General features: G+C 39.8%; 1 protein-coding gene across 3 annotated transcripts in view; it reads left to right on the top strand.

The window, feature by feature from the left end:
- Positions 1 to 16,319, top strand: part of LDB3 (LIM domain binding 3) — a gene marked incomplete at its 5' end in the record, with an annotated part of 121,997 nt that overhangs the window by 60,442 nt on the left and 45,236 nt on the right. For all 3 annotated transcript variants that reach the window (XM_082310592.1, XM_082310591.1, XM_082310593.1), the window contains 4 exons: positions 2,365 to 2,387; positions 5,504 to 5,707; positions 12,250 to 12,419; positions 13,326 to 13,362. In XM_082310592.1, the coding sequence (XP_082166718.1) occupies positions 2,365 to 2,387; positions 5,504 to 5,707; positions 12,250 to 12,419; positions 13,326 to 13,362 (434 nt within the window). The remainder of the gene's footprint in view (positions 1 to 2,364; positions 2,388 to 5,503; positions 5,708 to 12,249; positions 12,420 to 13,325; positions 13,363 to 16,319) is intronic.

Raw genomic sequence — 16,319 nt, 5'->3', positions numbered from 1 at the left:
GCTTAAACCCTTTGGAAAATCCTATCAGAAAGCTAAAATTCATTTTGAGATTATTTCCTTGATCTGTGAAGAATAACAAAACATTGGTTTCTCTGATAGACTTTTACATTAAAGCTTTATCACCCTGGCCCAGGGTGAAAAATAGAGATGGCCTGTTAAGAGTGTGGAACTTGATGTGCTGAAAGCTCTGGAAGGGGGAGTATTAATAAATAGGAAGAGTGAGTCATAGCTTGTAACATGTGGCTGTCTTTCATTCCAGCGTAAGTTATTTTTCACATTGTAGGTCAAGGGCAGTAAATACCTGTCCCACACGTACGTGCCAGGTGGCTTGGGTTACTAGCTTCTTACTGCGTGACCTCTGGGAGCAGCAAGTTGGGTGTTTCATACGCGTCCATATTTAGAGTCAAGCTAAAACAATGTGTGGCTCTGAACCGGAGAGAATTTCCTCATCACATACTAAACATAAGGAGAAGTAAAGCTTTACTCTTTTTGAAGGGAGCTATAGTAGCCTTTTCACATCTAAAAATCTTTACTGAGACATGTGGCTGTTGAGCTGCCTTTAGTGCGTGCACATAATGATTTTTATCTTTGAACATATTTTTATATGCAAACAAGCGATTTCTCTAATTAAGGTGCATTTTAGGGACAGTAGTTCTGCCTTTAAAATATTACATGTAAGGCAGAGGCCTGGATTAGAAGATTAAAGCAGGCATCAGAGTCCATTTCAGAAAATGATACTATTACACTACGTTTCATTGTAAATGAGTGCCCAGCTGTCCTGCACGTACCTAAAAAGGATATAGGATCACTGATGTGCTTACAGGCTGCAGCTTGTTCCTAATATATCTCTACCGGTTCCTGTAACAGACTGATATATTTGGCTTAATGTAGGGTTTATAAAGTTAGAAGAATATTCTCGAATCCAAGAGTCTGAAGAACAGTAACTGCAGAAGGTGATCTGTGATTGCTTTTCCATGGAAATGCAGAAGTGCAAAGCCTTTACTGCAGCTTTGGCTCATTAGAAGTTTTTGATCATGAAAAAGGCAGCTGAATGAGCCAGTGCGAAAGGACTGTATGTAAAAAGAAGCAGTAATATCAAAGGTTCTGCAAGGCAAAAGCAGGAGACAAATCCACTTTGAATGTCACTCTAACAGCATAACATTGCTGTCCCGTATTTTGTATCAATCCCAGATCCAGAAATGTTACAGCAGCAAGTAGGAGGGTTCAGTGCCCAGTTCTGGCAACAACATTCTGTGCAGCTCAATAAGAAGAAATGTTATTAACTGATCCTGGACTCCCTTCCTTTTTATTTTGCGCAAAATACGATGAATTACTCTTCACCCAAGAATATAAGAGCAAAATATGGGTATTCTAAGCTTTGAAAAAAGTAAGTTAAAATAAACGTCATAGCCCATTAATGCTATTCGTGCAACCAACAGAGAGAGTTATTAGCAAATAATATAATATTACAGTCTGAGCACACTATCTGTCCATCGCTCCCAGCTTTGGCCCGCATAAGGCCTACGTTGAGTTTTGTATTGTGTTTCTTTGGAATTACTGTGCAAGTCACCATCACTTCTTGTTTATGCAGCGAAGCAGGATGTAGCATGAACATATGTTTTTTCATACTGTGTACATACCAGATGGAATAAAATATCCTGATATGGATATCCAAAAAAAACCACATAATGCACAGACTTGCTTCATTTCACATGGAATAAATTAGGAATGACTATTCTGAAATTAATTGGCTTACACCGCTGTTGGCATAATGTAGGTACAGTCAGATTTAGGCCAATAGTTTGTTAAATACAAAGGCATTTTCCTTAGTTTTAGATTTAAAACATCTACCAATATATTCTTTGGATATTCGCCAGCATGTAAAAGACCAAAAAATCAATCTTGCAATACCAACTCTGAGGGCAGCCTGAGGAGAACAGACTTCATCCCTGAATATTTAGTATCTGAGGGAAGAATATAATCTCTACCACTCATTTGCTATTTTCAGATGAGAATATACTCTGCAAATGCTTCTTTCTTCCCTCCACCACCACCCCCCCCCATACAGTTTGACAATAGTACTTTTAGGGATGCACAGCAATAAAGTCATGTTCAAGGGTCAGCCAAAATGCCATGGTACCGTACTAAGTCCTAGTGGATCAATTATAATCCCTACAGTTTTTCCTTTCTTAATCATGTTGGGGTTTTCAGGCATACGTTTACTTTTTGTTCTTATTTGTAGATGGTCTGAAAAAAGCTTTAGTAAGCTTTTGTAAATACCTTTTGCCCTTTGCACTCTAAAAACTATTGACTTTTTCTGTTTGGTTGGTTTTGATGTTGTTTGTTCTCTTTCTCTTCTTTTAGGTCATAACCAACACCGCTGCCAAGTTAGTATCACTTCCATATAGTGCCAAGTATTCGTGTTACGCTGTATGTGTGAAGATTTGTTTTCTGGGGCAGCATGATCCCTTGTGTTCCTGCTGTGTCTGCTTGCAAGTGGAAATATTTTTTAAAAAATCTTACTGGTATGACAAGCGTCACAGGCTGCCGCTGGTGTCCAGTGGTGCTCCCTTCTAAGCACGCCACATGTTCGGCATTTCTTGGTGATGTTCTAATGCTGCAAATGGAGTTAGCATCTGAGCTTGCTCAGTTCTCGTAAATGCTTTCAGATGTTTTCATCTCTATAGGCTGGGTTTCATTCCTCCTAACTCTTTAAGTAATCTTCATGCCTTCAGGATTTGGGGAGCCTAATCTGAGCCTTTTTTAGTGTATTATTAGTGATGTATTTTTAGCCTCAACACTAAATTAATTTCCAAAGTCCCACTCCACTAAAATTCAAATTTAGGTTGGTATGAGATACTGATACGGAAAAGATCTAAAAAGTAATTTACCGAAGTAAGCATATTGCCCAAACAAGAAGAAACTATTGATTTGAAAACATGATTGATCTGCTTTATTGAGGAAAATTCCAGAGTCCTCAGCTTTGATCTTCAGTTTTCTAAGGGCAGAGGATTGTCTCTAAATTCCCACTTTCTGTCTCTGACCTGAGTGTTGTCCAGAAATTGCTGGAGGGACTGGGTTAAAATCAGCGTAAAATAAATAATTATATTAGTTAAATGTCAAATTTAAACTGACAAGAGAAGGTTGGAAGCAGTAGAATGCATGAAGTTGAAATAATATTGAAGGCATATCATTTACACTGATCTGGCGTTCTCTGTTGATTTTAATGAGGTGTGGGTGTGATTTCATGTAAATGATGTAACTCCTTTGGAGTGATGAAACGCTAGCCAATTTACGTTGATAATTATTGTGTTACAATTGTCTTAGAAAGCAGAAGTCACATTATAGGGATGCTTTTAATCTTGTTTGCTTTGAGATTTATGTTTCCTGATCCTTTTCCAGCTTGGTAGAGAAATCCCATTCATTTTGCAGAGGTGCTCCAGCTGTCTCTAGGGTCCTACCTCTGCCACTTTGTCCTAGAGCACAGCACCCCTTACAAGCACTAATATCTTCTGTTTACTGCCAGAGTTATAAAGAAAACTCTGCAGTTGAAAATCTGTACCCTTTTCTCTTATTTTTATGGGGATCCTGTTAACTTCAGTGAAAGTTTTGCCTCGGTATGTGTAATGTGACTAAAACCTCTTGGAAGAAGTCACTGAAACTGTTTAAATACCACAAGTGAAAGCCTAAATCACTGCTGCTGCTACCGTTAAGGAAGTTTAGGCTCTTCTAAGATTACTAGCTTTTATTTTTGTAATTGATTCTGGAAACCAATTGCTTTAAACTTTATTCTTTTAAAGTGGCGTATTTAACCTCCGTCTTTTCATTCACAGAGTCTTCTCAGATCTTGGGTTTAGAATCTCTTCAATACTTTTAACTGTGGGGGAAAGAGAACACTAAATTCAAGATCTCGAAGACCTGTGTGTTCATAATTATCGTGTGATCGTTCAGGGTATTACAAAGAAAAGAGATACCATTGTTAAAGTAAGGCATGTGCATGCTGAAAAGTCAGGAGTATAGCAACCTGCACGTCTCTGCCCATCACCCTTCAACAGATGATGCCAGTTAATAATAGTATTGTCAGAGTTGATGAAAAGTTAATGGAGAGAGATTTTAAACGGAAAATGTCTTGTAAAAAGATGATTTGCACTTTTTGAATGCACAATGCAGCTTCCCGGTTCCCTCCCTGAAAACGTTGATGTGTGTGTAAGGCTGCGGCTGTAATACAGCATGCGCATATTTATGTCTCTGTTCCTTGAGCATGTGGCTGTTAATGTTCTATCAAGTATTTTGAATGACGTGTGACTGTCTCTCTCTTACTGTCCGTCTTCAGTCAGGGCATCCCACCAAAAAAAGGCTGAAAACGCAGTGGAATCCCCTGGCTGGGTTCAGAGGTGGCACATCACCTTTGATAATCTCTGGAAGATTAAGTTAGATGGCTGCCAGCTTTAGTTGATTTTCCTTTTTCCTCCACGCCGAGTTGAGGGTTCGGTTCTAACACTCACCCTCTGGGGCTAACCCACGGCAGACAGGCACACTATTGTTCCCTTGCCAACCAGAGAAGCTGTTGTTCAGCCACATGAAAGAAATTCAGGGAAAAACTTAATATTCGTTGATAAATTTATGGTGTAATGGTTTTAAACTGAAAAGGCAAATTGTTCCAATCAAACGGGATTACATTTTTCAGAATTTCTTTTGGTGGGGAGTTATATCCCTTTCCAGCTTTTGGGCTCAGTTCAAAGTGAAACCTTTGTGAAATATCCGTTATTTCCCAAAGGCCAGAATTCTCAGTTTTGCCCAGTTTGGTGAGCGTATGGAATCTGTACTGCTGGCATCCTCCTGCTGCTGGCAGGACAGGAACAGCAGGCTAGAGATTCAGCTGATCTCCCGTAGGTTAGAGAAGAGCAGCTACTTCAGTGACTGACAGCTGAGGTTTAGCTTGCTCACTGAAACTCCGGGCAATGCTCAGTCCCAACGCTAGGACTAGAGCAATGTACACCTAGGCGCTACAAGGAAGCCAGGTGCTCTTTAGCTGAAGTCTGACATTAAACTGACTTGTTCTGTTGCAATGGGAGCTTCAGTTAACTTGCTCATGGCTCAGTTTCTAAAATAAAAATCCTTCCTCATAAACGGAGCCACTGGAAAATATGGCAGCTACTCTTCCAACTGCAGTTGTGCCATTGGTTGCAATGTAGGATATTTTGATCTGAGACCAAGCATTTATCATGCTATAGCACCACTTATGGCTGGCTGTACAGAGATTTGGGGAAGATTAATTTAGTCTTTGTGAGGAAAGCTTTGAAGATTAAAAGGTGCAAGTGCTAAATTTCACTATGATTAATAATCCAGACAGAAAGCACTGGAACCTTCTAAATAATTGTGGTGAGATGCCATGAACAGACATGCATGCTCCTCTGTTGGTGCTTTTTCTCTCACTTAACTGTCACGCCTTTCTCCTTTCTTCCCCCCCTTCCCTGTCGAACCTCACTCTTGCGTAACCCAGCACGGAGTTCACGGAGCGTTTCAACCCCAATGTCCTGAAGGACTCTGCCCTGTCTACACACAAACCCATTGAGGTGAAAGGCCTAGGCGGCAAGGCTACTATAATTCACGCCCAGTATAACACCCCGATCAGCATGTATTCCCAAGATGCTATCATGGATGCAATTGCAGGCCAGGCACAAGCCCAGGGTGGAGAATTTGCTAGGTAAGATTATTTCCTTGTGTGGCATGCTCTTTCTCTGCATGATACATCTAACAGTCCCGACGTGCATGACATGGCAACTCTTCCTGGACTCTTTTTTCTGGAGTATCTTACATGTGAAAAATACAAATCAACCCTAGATAGTGTTCAAAAGCACTTCATCGTTTTGAAGTTAAAAGGATGGATAGTTAGAAAATGTAGCATTTCTTTTTTGGTATTCTTCCTAGAACTGGTAAACCGCACGAAAATATATCTAGTGCTCTCTGTATGACATTGGATGGCTTTTCATTTACGGTGACTGTGCTTTGCAATAACCACTGTATTATACGCAGAACTCAGAAAGAACACGAAAGGGGGGGCAGAATTTTTATTGATACGTGAAGAATGCAAAGTATTTATTTAGTACTGGCTACTGTTTTGTTCTTCAGAATGGAGTGTTGTGTTGTATTATCCCTATCCCCAGTTTACATACTGTACATGTGTCTTACACATATCCTTTGGACTATGGCAAAATCCATTGATCTTTAATAATTCTGCTTTTCCAATGCATGTTTCTGGTAATCTTATCTGATAAACTTATCCATAATTGTTATGACTTAACTGAAATTACATGTGCAATGAATGTAGCCAGGTTTCTGTCTTATTGGGTATCTTTCTACCCAAAATAAAACTTACCTTCTTTTCATGCGACACCAAAATACAGGTATAGCAACACACTTGAACATAGTTTCTTTTCAATATGTTAGCTGCAGGCTTATTCAAAATGTAGGTGGTTTATGTATTTGCTTGTGCTCCCTTTTACTGGCCTTTTTGCTTTTTTTTTATTCCTTTTTTTCCCTGCTAAGTTTTTGTACCGATATGATTCTGTTGTGCATCACAACTCTCCCTAACGACGGATCCCAAACAATGCCTTTAGGGGGTTTTGACCATGACTCAGTGAATCTCCACAGGTGTAAGCAGCCTCCCATTTCCAGTTAGCAAGGTACAATGAAAGAAGTTCATTCTATCTGTGGTCTTTATAATGGTTCACATCTTTCATAGGCATGGATTATATCAGACTTTTAGTGATATATTGGCATTTTCTACTAAATGCTGTAACATTATATAATGCAAATAGTAATGTTTAAAAATTTTACCTATTTAAATGATCAGATGATTATAAAGTTTCACTGCTGAGCACATGGATCCTTTTCATTTTATAAAGGGCACACTACAAGAATCTCTCAAATGCAGTTCCAGTCACAGGAGCGGCTCTGCTGGGCTGGAGAACATCGTCATCTTTTCCTGCCTGTGGAAGAGATCAAAACAGAGTGTTGTGGGGAGAGGAAAATGCCCTTTCTAAAAATCCCAGACAGGGTGAGAGAAGTCCAAAGGGTGCAACTAGAACTGGAAGATCAGCACACTTCCCAGGGGGGTTAGGGATTTGTCTTAACATGTAGAATTGTGAAGTAAAGAATCTGAATAATTAGAGAGGCTTGAATCATAAACCATAAAGTGGTAATGAATTATATTAGTATATACATATATTTTGAAAAGAGCCGAATGAATGGATACATAGATAAAAAATAAAAAATAGATTTTCATGGACTGTTGAGTCGTTGCACCAGTAGCAGCAACAGCTGTGTTAAATACCACTAGCAAAACCGCTGTTCTAACTTTTTTTCTCATTTTGTACGTGGAATCCACCTATCGCATGGATGTGTTTGAAATGAGATGATTATTTCCATTAATACTTTCGTATCAAACAATTCTAGTGGAACATTATTCTTTGCAGACAACTCCATGACTATGTTCTCTCCTGTAATGTTGCAAAAAAGTTTTTTTCTGCAAGATCGACTATATAAACTGCCATTTAAGCTTTTCCTTCATTTTGGGATGTGACTCCTAAGCCTAACACTCACCCTGCCCCAGAAGAAGCTAATGTTTCTGTTCCTATGTGCAGCCAGTTGCAGGGGGATCTATAAATCTACTGTGCTGTGAGCTATAGCCTGGTTTGTACTTCTTTTTTTAAACTCGTAACACTTAGCGACGAAACAATTTTCTCAGTAGATTGTTTTATAACAATTAACACGGCATTTTTAATCTAGATGTAAAGGCAAGGTTTGTGCTGATAAAACAGTGGCCTACCCATTGACTGATACTAATTCAATTAAACCTGTAACTCATTTCCTTAAGGGGTTGCTTTGACCTCTGTGATATTCTGAACTTTAATTTGCAGTGGAAACGGAGGATGGTCTTTAGTTTGCTTAGTTGGTCAAGTCTGAGATAAGATTATGCTTAATGCAGAAATATTTGTATGAGAAGTTTGTCATATAAAAGCAGACCAAATTGTGTACTGATTCATTTTGTCTCAAGTCTCTGCCTAAAATTTGGTCTCGGCTCTGAATCACTCTTCTTTGGGCTTTTCATTTCATGTTAGCGATAAGCCCTGAAGCCACAAGGTGTACGTAAGACGGTAAGCGTACTCAGACCGCAGATCTAAAGGGTTTCTGTTCTTTTTGGCAAACAGTAGCTGGAAGCACTGCTTCTTTCTTTTATCAGTGATGGAGACTAGACAGGCTTAAGATAAGAATCCATTTGTCAGTGAGATCAGAATCAGGCTCATGTCACTTGCAACGTAACCCCCACATACTGGATCACCATGGAAAACACCAAGGGAAGCCTATAACTTATTTATACTGCAGTTATTCAGACTTCATGCTGGAACTTAAAGGTAGAAAAATTTGAATGCCCTGACTTTATATCTCTTCTCACTCTATGTTGCTTTGTTTTAATTGATTTTGATATACCAAGAACCAAGAGTTGATTGCAGTAAAACCATGTGGTCAGTACATTTCAAGTACATTTCTGTCAGACCTCTTCTAAATTCCATTATGCAGTTTTAGCCAAATTCACAAGTCGTGTACGTAGACATAAATCCAACAACTATATCAGGATTAGGATCTAATGGTGCTAGTAGCAGAATCAATAATGTGACTGTACAAACTGAAGTCTAGTATACCCTCTACAATGAGCCCGCTTGGCTCGATAATTTACCAGTCCGCATGCACTGTTTGTTTGTTGGGTTGTTTTTGGTTTTTTTTTACCTCGTAGAGCTTTTTTTTAATAGTTGGAATCAGTCTACTATCCAAAGTCACAATATTTTGTTGTATGTCTACATCAGGGGTAGAACACTGCAGTGTTCCTAAGTTTTTACTTATTATCTACTTAAATTAAATCTGAATAACGACTCCAGGGAGCGATTCACATGGTAAACCATACTTTATAATGAACTCCAAGAAAAAAAATCACATTGCTACTTATTCAAAGAGGTTTTGCTGTCTTTAAAGCTTGTTTTAGTGTTAATAATGGCTGACTTGTATGATGATGTGAAAAGGGGGGACAATTTTTTATAGAATCCTACTAAAATACCTTAGGCGATAATATAAAAAACCTTCAAAAGCTCTAACCCATTTGGGAAGAATTTTTTTTCAGCAACATCAATTTAAAGTAATATGCTTAAAGACGCATGATATTTCTGCACATACACACCCAGATGGAAAAAAATTAAATTAAGAAGAGGTATAACAGAGGTATTAACATGGTTATGTGCATCTTTAGGCTGTCTGTAAGAATCAGCTGTCACATTTAGGTTTATGAGATGCTCATAATCAGCGATGCACTCTATTTTACACTTCCATGCTGAGTGGCTCATACGTCCTAGTTACTCATCTACAATATAATTATGATTTTAAAAAAAGAAAAAGGCCTGTTGCATTAAAGACAGAGTTGGAAATATCCCAATGTATTGCATTAATTTAGTTCAATTCATATGAGCGTGTTTCACTCTGCTAGGGAAGGTTAATTCACCAAGCTCCATTTCCTGCCTTAATCATCTACCATAAGGATATTAATACGTCATATTAATGCCACACATGCTACTGTGAAATTTGTGGTCCAGCCTCTAATGTTTTTTTAACTACCTTTGAGCTAATGGCATATCTATGCATACGCTTCTAAGCTGCTTTTTTGTATATTGGTCATAAGAACAAAGCGTTTCAGCCAGAGGATTTAAACAAAGGAAATTGAACTGTGACTTGCACACCGCTGTTGCCACAGTAGTCCGTGGTTGAAATCAGCAGTACTGTCTGTTCAGTGGTTTATTATCCAGTCTACGACAGTCTGCAGCTGTGAAATCTGCTGTCACATACAGCAGTTTTTTAAGCTTCAGCAGGATTAAAAAGTAAGTCTGGGGATGTAAAGGTAACTGTTGGCCAGGACCAGGCAGCCACCCACGGCAGTACTACAGGGCAAGGTACCGCGTGCTTAGTCAGTACCAAGGCGTAGGCCTGAAGCGCCTCTGGGAACTTGAAAATGGGGTCACCTTTGGGGGAAATCTTACTGGACCCTTTACAGTGGCAGAACTTGTCAGCAGTAGCCAAGAGTGAGAAGTGAATGGTCACAAGGGGGTTGCTGACTGACTTTTGGTATTGCAGAGCCTCTCTGTTCCGTAGAAAGGCTGTTTCTGCCTGAAGGCAGCAGAAGGCAGACCTCGCTCACGCCCCTGCCGCAGCAAGCCCTTCTGCTCTGGGTGAAGGGCCGCAGGAGGAAGACTACTGCTCTCTCGCCCATCTTCCATCTGAAGAAGGCGGCACCGATTTGACCCGTGGTGCACGTAGGAGCAACACTAGTGGAAGCCACTGATGGCACACCCTTCCCAAAATAACCAAGTCCACATTATGCCTGCCATACCTGCTAGCGTTTCGATATTGCAAAGATAGTGGTCTAGGAAACGAGCTAAAAAAGGAGCTGGAAAATGCTGCTTCCTCCTACAGGGTATCTTCCACGCTGAGAGACTTTTTTACGTAACTTTTATGTGGCAGAGCTTAAACTGAAGAGCCAGATTTTTTTTCTAAGCTATGCTCCATCACACAGGTGATTGTACTGAAACATATAAAAGAAAAATAGCTGGGTTTTGTACCCTGCTGGGTCCTCAAGAAAGTGAGAAGTTTGCATATACTGGGAGTTAGGAGGAATATAAATACTCTTCTAATAAAAAAAAAATTCTTAAAGAGATGGGGTGCTTTTGGGTCCGTAACATATATAAGCACACATCCTACTTGAAGCAGACATCCCATGCTGTTGTTAGCTGCAAATCCATTAAAACAGCATATATTATGCGTTGCCGAAGAAGAGGAGTCTGTCAGCTGGAAAATAGGGATATTTAAGGCACTACCTGGTAATATTTTTATTACAGTGTATGTTATTGCTGTAGGTAGGACATCAGACATGCTTCTTGGCTTTTTCATGATTCCTCGCGGGCTTTCAAATCACAAACCCAACTTCTCTGTAGATTTTCTCTGCACAGCGGTATCTTAGGGAAGGCTAACTTTGGGCCCGAACCAAGGAAGCAACTTTTATAGCAGGTGACATCTCCCAGAACTTTATGGCAGTGACTTAGTTGGACCAAATGGCCCCTAACTTTTAACAGAGCCATTTCTCAATTTTCATGAAGTTGAGCATGCTGCCTGCAAAGCTTTATATGGAATAGCATGTTAAAGCTGTTACAATAAATCACTTGCTTCAAAAATAGACCTCGTATTTAGAGAAGTCATGGAGCCAAGTTACTCCAAGCACACATCATCCCCTCAGTGTATATTTCTGCAGCTCTGTTAATATTTAATTTTAACTGTAGGCTACGCAGAAGTTATTTTCGCAGGAAAAAAAAAAAAAAAAGCTATTAAGTTACTAAGTCTGTTTCTAGCTTGCATCATAAATCAAAGAGAGGTTACCTCACTTGTGCTACAGAGCTTTGTAGCTTTGGCTTCAGGTGTGCAACAGTGGAAGTTTCTTCCTGGATATATCACTTTGCAAGATGATTAGAGATGCCGTAAGACTCTCAGATACGTTCTGCTGTTAAAGATTCCAGATACAAAATATGTATGCAAGTCTTGAGTGCAAGTCTAGACTTCTTATGCTTCACATGTTTAGTAGACAATGAACCCGGAGTTATGGCAGCTGGAAATTTAATTCAGAGTGTGGCAAAGAATAATCATCTCTAGAAAAAAACTATAAAGGCCCATCACATTATTTTTACAATGAAATATGTTTTTTGTTTCTAATCGCAACCTTAAAATACACTTGCCCCACACTGTAATAAGACATAACCTAAAACAGTATCAACGTGAAGTCATTTTTGTAAGAAATAATATGGGACAAGAATTCTCAGAGAAATAAATGGTTTTGCCTGGCATAATCTCCTTTATCACCACGCATTACTCTAACCACCCTAAGCTTGTGGCTGCATTGGCTGAGGAGCCATGAACAGATATTTCCAAGCAATTTCACACATATGCAGATCTGAATGATAACAGGCCATTTCAAAGGCAGAATGAGCCATAAAATTCTTAATTCACATAAAATTGCTCCATGTATTTTTTCAAAAAAGTGATATTTTCAAAGCCGTGTTTTGGATTGCTGTTACTCTGGATGAGAAGCTCTAAGACCAGAGAGAGGGTGAAAGCTACCACGTGCTGTTTCACAGCGTTTCACTTTCTGAATTGCAGCACCCTGCCTCTTAAAGATCCTCACGTAGACAGTGCCTCTCCGGTGTACCAGGCTGTGCTTAAAACTCAGAACAAGCCTGAAGATGAAACCGAAGACTGGAGTCGCCGCTCTGCCAATCTGCAGTCTAGGTCTTTCCGCATCCTTGCCCAGATGACTGGAACCGAGTACAGTAAGTCAAATAAGAAAACATCCCCTTCGTCTTGATCTTAGATTCATGTCCTTATTTTCTTAGCCCAGTATTAGCAACCGATACCCAAGGAAGACTCATGTCTGAGAACCCTGGATGTAACCTAGGACACCACAGCGTTCAATCTCACCTTATGCTTTACGATGAAAATTCCTTGATCTGCCAGGGCTCTCACCATAAAAGTATAACAGACTGTACAGTAAAAGAGCATTGGGGACCCCATGGTTCTTACTTACAAATCACATCTCTGCAATGTAATCTTTCATTTTCCAGCAGCCTAGCAAAGCTGTCCATTCATTAGAAAAAAAGATAAACAACTTACATTTCTTGTAACAGTCTTTTATAGAAGTGACTTCCCGAGGTCAAAAAAAATTGTGGATCACCATTTGTATTGAACCTATGGCTCTCTATCAGTCAGCCCTGTTATCTAAACCTAGATCGGCTATGAATGCCACGGGAGCTTGAACTTTGTTGCCTATGGAAATGTTTCTCTAACCACCGGGTACCAACCGCAGAGCTTGTTTCTGATCTAGAGAGAAGAGAGTTCAGGGACCTTTCCCACATCAGGGGATAGGAATCTGCTGCTGCCTCTCATGCGTTCCTACGAAACAGCAGGCCCTCTCTGTAGAATCATTGCCTACAGCTGCAAGACATTGCTCATAAATGAACGAGGAAGTAGTTGTAATTGCTACTTTCCTACTAACATCCTTCTTCCCAGCTCTAGGGAACTGCTCCTCTTCGTGCTGTTCTTACAAAATCTACGGCTGCAAAGTCAGCATGAATGGACCTTGAGATAGGCTTTTGATACATTTCTAAAGAACTTATAATTCCATCATAAAGCCAATTCCTTTCTTTCTTTTTTTAACTGAAACGTTTTTTTGCCTGCAGTGCAAGATCCAGATGAAGAAGCCCTGAGGAGGTCAAGGTAGGCAACTCCCTGTGAAAAATATGGCTTTCTCCTTGCTGATAACCAAATGATGTTTTAAAACAGCATTAATACGAACGCACATTATTATCTTTTTGTCTTAAAATATTCTAATACGTTTACTTAAAAATCACTAAAATTAAAATGCTATCGGTGAAAGGCGTTTGAATGAAAAGGATAACAAATCAGCATGTTTTTAGGAAAGACAGTGCAGAATTCCTGAAGTGTGTGTTCAAATCTGAAAGCTCTCTGCACATGCAACTTTTGTGTACTTTACTGGGTGTGTGAATGCAATGAGTTCCTAAGGCCAAGCCCTGTGTAACTACTTGATTGTGTAACTGGATGAAAATATATAATGTTGTGATAGCACAGAAATTTGTGAGCAATTTATTTGGATGACCCTGCGATTGACATTTGATTCTCCTGAAACGATACAGTAAAGGAGTTGTTTCCATCTGTATCCAGAACCATTTACTTATCTCTTGTTTGGAATAAATACAACCCAAATTTGTAGAATATGGAAGCACAGGACTGCTTTTGCTAGTGGATAAATATATTTGTTTCGTATGATCTACCAAAGACACTGAAAAAGTGGATATGTTCAGAGATACAATAAGGAATTAAAAACTTATCATCATGTTATGTTGTCCTACACAGCCGGGAAACAGATTTAGTAGAGATTCTTATGTTGAGCTTAAAAACTGCAGTTGAATCGGAGCGTCCTGCATGCAAACCTGATTTTCTGTTTGCATACTTCAAATCCCTGTATCATATTAGCTCCTCTAAGCTGCTGGCTGGGCTTATGATGTGTTTGATGCTCAATCCACTTTCTCTTTTTTTTTTTCTATTTTTTTTTTTCTTTTTACTGCCATGTGGCTTCCATAAAGGTTTTGAGCTTTTGATCACAGTGCAAGTTACAAATGTTGAATCAGTGAGAAAGATGTCTGTCATCTTCCCTGTGAGAATACAATAAGTATACTTTCAGTTTATGTTTGCTATAAACCTTCCGTTGCAGTTCACCGCAGTTCATGGCTAGGTGCCTGAACATCAGGCTTGACATCACATCCCTCACGAATTTATTTCTTCGCTCAAACATGCAAGCCTAATGCTTATTAAATATATCGTGCAGTATCTGTTTTGATGTAATAGCACACATCCAAATCCGTATTATGATGGGATTTAAAGCGTTGTGCTGAACTTAAGTCCCCCATACACATCTGAAAGTAATATGTTGTTTTAAAGAAATAATCTTTCTAGCCGTAGTCTGTGGCTTTGGAAAATACCAGATATTGGAAACTTAACATGGTATCAGATACATTGAAAATAATTATCTAGTAACACATCGACATATGTAAAGAGCACGTTCTGTTCAGTCTAACTTAAAGTACCTGACCACATACACTGTGCTTTGCACATTTTCTGCAGTTTTGAGGTATCGCTGTGTTATCCTTTTTTCCCACAAGGGCAGTTATGGTTATGAGTATATTTAGGCACAGCTGTCTTACCTAAAGAGGTTTAAGGGCATTCATTGGTAGCAGAGGCAGAAGGGAGTATATACTAGGTAGTTATATCGGTAGAGCGTAACGGGCATGAGCTCTGGTGCAAGGAATGAAATGGGGTCTCCTTCCTACCTGACCGATAGCGCTTGCCCCATCTGGGTGGCTTGGTACCTACCTCAAACGTGCACACACTCCACTGCAGATTTGGTAGCAACAGCCCTGGTTACGCAGGCATCCATCACATACTACTCTTTTGGGCCTATTGGAGTCCTTCTGTTCAATCTTGTGGCAAGACTCCTGCCACTCTTGATTTTGTACAGGCTGGAAGGACCTACGTCAGATGCACAGAATCGGTACTTTAGCTCCACTCTTCCAGCACAATGATGGAGTAGAAACTCCTCTTCAGGTTCTACTCCAGACAGCCTGTACAAGCACACCTTTTTCCATGCCCACACTTTGGGACCACCTGGAAGGCTTCCTGGGCTCCCGAAAGCAAAAGGTTTCCATGGAACTGCGGAATCTGAGTCTTGCCAGTTTCAGTGTTGCGTTACTCCCATGCTGTGCTAGCATTCTGGAAAAATCCTTCATGTTCCAAAACTTAAACTGCCAGAGATTTCACAGCGTGGGGAATTTTGGCCTCGGGGCATGCTGTGAGCCATCTCTCTCTGGTGCTTTCTCTTGCCTCTTTGTGTCAGCTCTTCAGTGTAGTCAGCAAGAACTGCATGAAATGGTGATCAGGTTTCTTCTAAACACTTGGGGGGGAAAAAATAAGAAAAAAAAAAAACCAACCATGTAGCTTATAGTTGGCAGAACTGTTTTACATAATAGTCACTTGTAGATTGCTGCTTCTAACTTCGTGACGTATGCTCTGAACAGAACCCGCAAAGCTTGGGAATTTCCAGGTGGCAGAACATTCCTTTCGCTTAACACTAATGAGCGCATTGCATGGCTGTCCTTTGCTCGTGCTAGTGCTATTCTGAAGGCACGCGTAAGACTACGACTTGCTATGAAAACTTTCCATTGCTGTTGTGATGATTGTTACGGAATCTTTTCCGGAAAGATGGTATCCATTCCAAGCTGAACAGATGTTTCTGAATACCTTTTCCTTGGATGGAGGGGTGTATCTTTAAAGCAGTAAGGGAATTCTTAAATTTCATGTAAGACCCGCTGTAGCTAGTATGCTCCAATGTAACTTGAAAAAATGCCATCAAGAAGCTTCAGCATTTCAGCTAGGAATACTTGATATCTTTTAATTACTTAAAAGCATAAAAGATGGTTTGAGAAGTCGTACATCAAGACTCCTTTAGGAGTGTTACTTGCATGACGCTGTGTTACTAGGAACGGAAGATTTGGAAATATCAGCGAATTTGTTGGCATTTACTCTGTTTATTGTTTTGCACTTTCCTCAGCCTGAGGAGTAAACCCAGCCCAGTCTGTTCTTCTCTGTTTGGCTGGTTT

The sequence above is a fragment of the Platalea leucorodia genome, assembly GCF_965183815.1.
Source record: "Platalea leucorodia genome assembly, chromosome: 4".
In the NCBI taxonomy this organism is placed as follows: domain Eukaryota; kingdom Metazoa; phylum Chordata; class Aves; order Pelecaniformes; family Threskiornithidae; genus Platalea; species Platalea leucorodia.
The sequence above is the reverse complement of the archived record's forward strand: the minus strand, read 5'-3'. Positions and strand labels throughout refer to the sequence as shown.